The sequence below is a fragment of the Echeneis naucrates genome, chromosome 3, assembly GCF_900963305.1.
Source record: "Echeneis naucrates chromosome 3, fEcheNa1.1, whole genome shotgun sequence".
NCBI lineage: Eukaryota > Metazoa > Chordata > Actinopteri > Carangiformes > Echeneidae > Echeneis > Echeneis naucrates.
Window position 1 is genome coordinate 24,833,244 of NC_042513.1, and position 7,363 is coordinate 24,840,606.

General features: G+C 41.6%; 1 protein-coding gene across 1 annotated transcript; it reads left to right on the plus strand.

Moving 5' to 3' along the window:
* The first annotated feature begins 1,139 nt into the window (after positions 1–1,139).
* irx3a (iroquois homeobox 3a) lies at positions 1,140–3,991 on the plus strand. The gene is made up of 4 exons (XM_029498275.1): positions 1,140–1,374; positions 1,968–3,021; positions 3,565–3,631; position 3,991. Coding segments are annotated over exons 1-4 (1,341 nt in total). The 5' UTR covers positions 1,140–1,155.
* Positions 3,992–7,363: the final 3,372 nt, after the last annotated feature.

Here is a 7,363-nt window from a genome sequence, read left to right on the forward strand (position 1 = left end):
GAGTTAGTAAAAACATCCACTGTTAATTATTACAATTTTATTATTATTATTATTTGTGTAGTCGATTCGGCTTTTTTCTTCTTGACTCAGATCTATATCAGTTTTAAAGGGCGTGTATAAATTCTCACTGATAGAAAAATGAAGAGAAGGTGGCCTTAAACTTTCCTTTCCGGAGTAAAAAAAAAAAAGATAAATAAATAAAAAAGTCCCTTTGCAGTAGAGATTCAGTTCTGCTGAAATAAAAAAATAAAACCCAAACTTTGGTTTTCTACACTTAAAAAGTATTAAACATATTAAAAAGGAGACTGCAGAACAAAAAAAAGTTAATCATTCACCGACACTAGAAATGCTTTTTGTTGTGCAAAAAAAAAATGTATATATATAACAATAATTGTGAATTAACGCATAAAAATGTGGAAGGACAGACGCGAGCAAATAACAAATGAAGTAGATTGGCGAGCCATAAAATGAGATTTGAAACCCCATTCAAATAAGAGCTCTCGACGTCAGCTCACTTAGAGAGAGAGAGAGAGAGGGAGAGAGAGGGAGGGAAGAACACGGAGAGAGAGAGAGGCTGGTGAGTGGTGTGTGTGAGAGGGGTGAGATTTGAGAAATAGGAGGGGCTTCTAAACGACTAGAAATGTCAATCTGAGCAAGGGAGTCCCAATAATCTGAAGCAATCTGTAAGGACCTGACCTTAGTCCATCCAGATCAATAGGGAAGTGAGGGTGGAGAGGAGAAGAAGAGGAAGAAATACAAGGGGCGCCACCGGATCGTTTACACCGGCTGTTCCCGAGGAAATATAGACTTCCCTCGCCGTGCACCTTTTTTTTTTTTTTTTTTTTTTTTTTGGTTATTTTTTATTTTTTTGGTTTTTTAATTTATTTGTCGCTCACAAATGCTCACACTGTAAAAGTGGATATCGAGGCAATTCCAGTTGCTTTGTGAGATCGCAGCAGACTTCTTCTTCTTCTTCTTCTTCTTCTTTTTTTTTTTTGTTGTTTCCTCCTCTCCTTTCCTTCACCCCTTCTTCCACCACCACCACCACCACCACCACATCGCTCCTTTTTCTATTTTATTTTTTTTTTTAAACCCCCCACTCCCCCCCCCCCTCCCCCTCCCACCCCCACCCGACCCCCACCACCCCCTACCGCCATGTCTTTCCCTCAGCTGGGATATCAGTACATCCGACCGATATACCCTCCGGAGCGCCAGGGGATCGCCAGCAACGCCCGGGCCGGGACAGAGCTCAGTCCGTCCGGCGCGCTCTCCAACGTCCTCTCCACCATGTACGGATCTCCGTTCGCCGCGGCGGCGCAGGGCTACGGAGCCTTCCTGCCCTACTCCAACGACATATCCATTTTCAATCAGCTGGTGAGTCCTCCATTTCCTCTGCCGCAACTTTTGCAAAAGAAAAAGAGGGGCGAGATTTCTTTTATTGTATTTTGTTTTTGAACGTGTCAACTCTTTTTTTTTTTTGTGTGTGAGGAGGGGGGGTGGGTGAGGACTGGGGGAGGAGGAGGAGGAGGAGGAGGAGAGGAGGGGGGGGGGGGGGAGAGACGCGCTGAACTTTGTCGTTGAATCTTTTGCTGAAATTTGAGTTAAAAAAAAAAAACTGTGGTTAAAAAGTAACACGTAAATGCGCACAGTGTCCTGAAAGTGATGACAAAAGAGTTGACGAAATGATGTGGGAGGTGTGCAGGTATATGAGGGGATAAAAGTCTCAATCCCTTTAAATCTTTTTTTTTTGGTGGGGACATAAATAAACGACAAAAGTTGTGATAAATACTCCTTTCGTTTGTTTTACACTTTATTAGCAAGCCAGTTCTTGTTTTATTGCCGTAAACGCGCGTCACTGCGCCGGATCAGGATTTTATTTATCGTGATAAAGGAGGTTATCCTCCCGTGATATTAATATTTGAGGTCTAATAATCCCCCTCCGACTCTCCGATTCTTTGTCTTTGCAGGGTGCTCAGTATGAACTCAAAGACAGTCCCGGTGTCCAGCACCCGGGGTTCGCCCACCACCACCCTGCTTTTTACCCATATGGCCAATATCAGTTCGGTGACCCGTCCAGACCCAAGAACGCCACCAGGGAGAGCACCAGCACCCTGAAGGCCTGGCTCAGCGAGCACCGCAAGAACCCCTACCCGACCAAGGGCGAGAAGATCATGCTGGCCATCATCACCAAGATGACCCTCACCCAGGTGTCCACCTGGTTCGCCAACGCCAGGAGGAGGCTAAAGAAGGAGAACAAGATGACCTGGGCCCCCCGGAACCGCACCGACGAAGAGGGGAATGTTTACAACAGCGACCACGAAGGGGAGGAGGGGGACAAGAGGGAGGACGAGGAGGAGATCGACCTGGAGAACATCGACACGGAGAATATCGAGAACAAGGACGACTTGGACGACCAGGACGACCTGCATTCAGACATTAAACTGGACGGGAGGAGCGACTCGGAGATTTCTGACGGCTATGAGGATTTACAAGGGCCCGACCAGAGGTTTCTAAAGGCAGTGGGGAAAGATGGCAAAGACGTGGAGAGGGGAGGGGAGCACTTCCACAGCCACCACCACCACCACCACCACCACCATCACCACTCTCCTTTGGACATCAAGGCGTCCCAACCGAACGGAGAGCAGCTCAAACTCAACCCGGCGTCCGTAAACTCGCCGCCCTCAGAAAACAACCCAGCCCCGGCCCAAAAGCCAAAGATCTGGTCTTTGGCAGAGACAGCCACGGCCCCCGACAATCCGCGCAAATCGCCCCAAATGAACGGCGGCAGCTCCGCAGGGCCGGCCGCCCAGACCATACTGGCCCCCCACAGACTCATCTCTTCTTGTCCCGTTGGGAAAATCCAGAACTGGACCAACCGAACCTTCTCGGCGCATCAGCTGGCTTTACTGAACTCCAATCACTACCTGGGACTGGCAAACCAGGCCACCGCCACCGGCCTGGCCCTCTACAGCAGCAGGCAAACGGAGGACAAGAGTCATAGTTCAGAGACTGCAGTCACAGGTACATGTCCCCGACACTGAGACACCGAGAGCATGTAAAATAGGCCTCACCACAACAAAGACACTAGTCCATTTCCCATCATTCATTTTTAATTTGGTTTTTGTCCTTTCCCTTCATGTTTTCTTTTGTTTTTTTTTTTTGTACTCTCTTTAAGGCCACACAGATGAACAGTGTTACAATGACAGAGCTTACAAAGTACAGTGTGTGTGTGTGTGTGTGAAAAATGTGTGAGAGGATCATGGAAGCGTTTAAGAAAATATGGAACTGGGTGTAAAGACTGTTCTTAATTTCTGATCCACGTTTGTTCTTTGTTTTATTTGGTTATTGTTGATATTAAGGCCCACGTGCTTGTATTTAATGGTTTTTAACATAACCCCCAGCCCTCAAAAAAAAAAAAAAAGAGAGAAAAAAAAAAACTTACCCCCCCCCCCAAAAAAAAAAAAAAAAAAAAACAACTCGCTTTCAGCACTAAATTTACTGAGACCAGGATTCAGGATTGGGGCTCTAATCACAGGCAGTTTGCGTTAACGTTTTCAGTTTCAGAGATCTTAGTGCCTTTGGATGAAGCAGAGAAGTTGTTAAAAACAGCTTTCCACCCAGTTCAGAGATAGTGAGGCTGTCAGCTAATGACATTTGGGGATGCCATATCACTTTTTTTTTTTTGTTTGTTTTTTCCTAAAGGACATATTTACCCGTAATATCTTTTATTCTAAGTTTTGTTTTTGCTTTCTATCCCTGTGTGTGTGCTTGTGTTATTTCGTCCAGGCCTCTGTTACACTTAACTTGTTTGGTCATGCAAACGAGTTCAATGCAAATTCACTACAGGCTGGTTTTTGAAAGGCAACTGTCACTTTTATATCTCTTTGTGTTTTAGCTCTTCATGAGGCTATCATTAGTGTTTTATTTAGATCACTGCCCCCACCACCAACACCACCACCCTTTTTCTAAAATCACCACTGTATATTCCAGGCCTCAGAACCAACTAGAAGCAGCAATGGTTTTTTCGGCTCTCTCCTCTTCTCCATAAACTCTCACCCATCCTCTGCTTTTTCTTTTTAAGTTTTATTTTAATTTGAATATGGAATGTAAAATAAGAATAATACATCTCTGTATACTTATGTTGTAAGCATGTCCTGTGTAAAACTGCTAATGTAATAATGTATGAACCTGTAGTCTGTGAGTTTTTGTTTTTGTTTTTGTTTTCTTTTTTGTAAGTTCTGTGAGGATTTGATGTTCAAATGTTTTGTATATAAAGTTAAGAATATGTACATACTTGTGAACCAAATTGTACAAGAAAGTCTATATTTTGGCTAATAAATGAACTGCTGCAACTTTAAGAAATTTCTTGCTTTCTGCTCGGGATATTTTTGACAGCTGCTTTTGATGGTGGCTGTTTTTGTGCATTGCAGCTTGAATTGCACAGCTTTGGATTTATTTTACTCTTATTATTATTTTGTTTGTTTGTTTGTGTTTGTGTGTGTGTGTGTGTGTGTGATAGTGGACAGCCTGAGGCACAGACTTCATCCTCAGCGCCAGTGATAAGTAAATATTCGAGAGGGATTTATCACACTTTCATAGTGGAGGGACTTAAGGCTAATTAGCCAGTATTGCTGCATATACATATGGATATTCATGTTGTGGGATTATCCTTATAGAGGCGCAGCGGTGGCATTAAAATGAATAATTACTTTTTATTAATTCTTTCTTTTTTTGCTCTGAAATTGTTTTGGTCATCTAACCAAACTTGAGCTGATGAAGTATTGTTAGAGAATCTAACAGGAGCCTGTTTTGGTCAGAGTTGCTCAGCTGATCCTAAAGATGGATTCTGGCTTTTGGAAAGCAACTCCCACATCTCATCATGCTTAATTTGTAAAGCTGGTGCTCCTCACATATATCACCCCACCACCACCACCACCACCACCCAACTTACCGCCTCTCTTTTGCTATAATTGTAATGTATCGTCGCTGTATAACTAATAATAACATCATTTATTTTGTCTGCCCGTGATGTGATCATTTGCATGTGTGAGCCCTTATCTCAGGAAGTTTATGTAAACTTAGTGTTGGAGCTCCCTCTACAGTCTCCTGCAGTCGGCCATGCACATCCTTCCTCATGCAATCTCAGCTTTTTTTTTTTTTTTTTGCACCATTTCTAATTTATCCCCCAGTTATGATATGAAATTCGATAGCAACATTTTGCTCTCGCACGTTTATGATAATATTACACACTTCTAACGTGTTTTCAAGCCTCTGTGATGCGATTTCGTGATGCACACGCGTAGTGCATCTGCCAAAACGAGGGACTAGAATTGTTAATAATGATTCATAAAAGTAGGATTACATTTTGTAAAAAACAAACCAAAAAAAAAAAAAAAAAGCCCACTCAATTTCACGAGTTTGGCTTCAAAGTTAACAAAAAAATATTTAATAAAAAAAGACAAAGATGCGTTTCCTTTTGAGGTCACAGGGATCATACATATTCTGTGAATATTTACCCAAATAAGCACATAAAACAAACCCGGTAGCAGGGACTAAATACACAACATTTAGCCTTTTTAATGCACTTGCCAGTTTCAGAAATATTTAGAAAAAACGTTTATGACTGCCATAAAGAAGACAGGACTTCTGAAATATCCTTGACAGCGCTTTGTGTCGTTTAACTTTCTTCCCATTTTGCTTTGAGACACAATGGGGAAAAAAAATAAATAAAATAAAATAAAAAAGAGAGCGAGGAATAAAAGAAAAAAATCACCAGTATAAAAAAACTCTGTCAATATTCCTATTATTCAAATTTCACCGAAATGATAAAACATCTCCAGCCTTAAAAGACATGAAAGTCCTATTCATGTCAATTAAAAAAATAAATAAATATGCCTTATAGGTCTTATTCAAAAGCCTTCAAAATATATTTTAATGTTAAAAACATGCGCAAATTTATTTTGGCAGGCAAACTTTGATTTCTGACTTACTCCAGTTTAAAGAAAAAAAAAACTCTCTGTTTCTCGCTTTTCTTTTTTTTTTTTACTGCTGATATTGTAATGCTTTCATCGTTATTTATTAAAATCATATTTCATTTCTTTTCATGGCTTGAAAATCGTGCTTGTGTTTATATTTAAAGCGACTGCAGCGTGTCACACATTCCTCGACTTGGACTCAGATGGTCAACGAGGACAAAAGCCCTTTAAAGTCTGCGGTCCGGGGCCAGCAGAGGCAGATGAAAATCCTCTCCAGGTTTAGGATCTGCCTTTAAACAAACCCCAGCTCAGACTGCGGAGGCTTTCTGCAGATCCTCTCACCATGTTGCCTTCCTGACTAATCAATTATCTTCCTTTAGAGCCTCCATCTAACTGCGAGGTGCATATTCATAAGTGGCATCAACCAGCTGATTGATGTAATAGCTACCCCCCCCCCCTTTTTTTTTTTTTTTTTTGTAGATCCATGCCCAGTTCCTTGAAGGCAGCAGCTTTGAACGACCAGTATTAGCACTAAAACTGATGGCTTTTAATTACGCAACAGCTACACAAGAAAATTAGCTTTTTATAGAGGATGTTGCCAAGGAATGAAAATGTTAAAGTAAGAAAAACCACAAAAAAACCCAAAACAACAACAACAAACTAAACAAAAAGCCTATTTATAGATACAATTTGGACTTAAATTACCACCAATAAAAAAAAAAATAACTAAACTAAATTGTCAGACATTCAAGTGTACCACTTTGTTTCAGCTAATCTTTACTTTTATTATGAAATTCATGCCATAAAGATTAATGTTAAAAATGAATAATAATAATAATAATAATAATAATAAATAAAAGGTGGGCTGTAAGGGTAGCATGAACATAAATAAGAACACTTATTTTCTTTGCTGTTTGCATTGGTGTTAGCTCCTGAGGGGCCCACAACAAGCCCCCTCTTGATCGTGAGGATTCAATTGAAATGCTACTGAAGGGCCAGTGATCGTGTGTAGAGCTCAGGGCCTCTCCTCTGATCGGTCCATGAAATTAGGGATTAAAATGCCTCGGCTGAAACAAAGTAATCACGCCTGCTTATGTCGCCATACGTGTCCAACCTGCTCCCTGTTACAAAGAGCAAATGGAATGCATTAGCTAACATTTTGCTCTGAGCTACACAGGGACCATTTCCAGTGGGGCATGGTGTGTCACTCCTTTCCTCACACGTTAAGTGGATGTTCTCCTGGCTAATGAGCAATAATCAACACTGACTCCTCTTCTTATTTCTGAGGTCCACGCTGTGTTAAACGCTCACAGTCTGTGGGGGCATACTGTAGCACTCAACTGTGCCTGAGAAGCACAGCACAATCTCCTGCACACACAAGGGTTGGG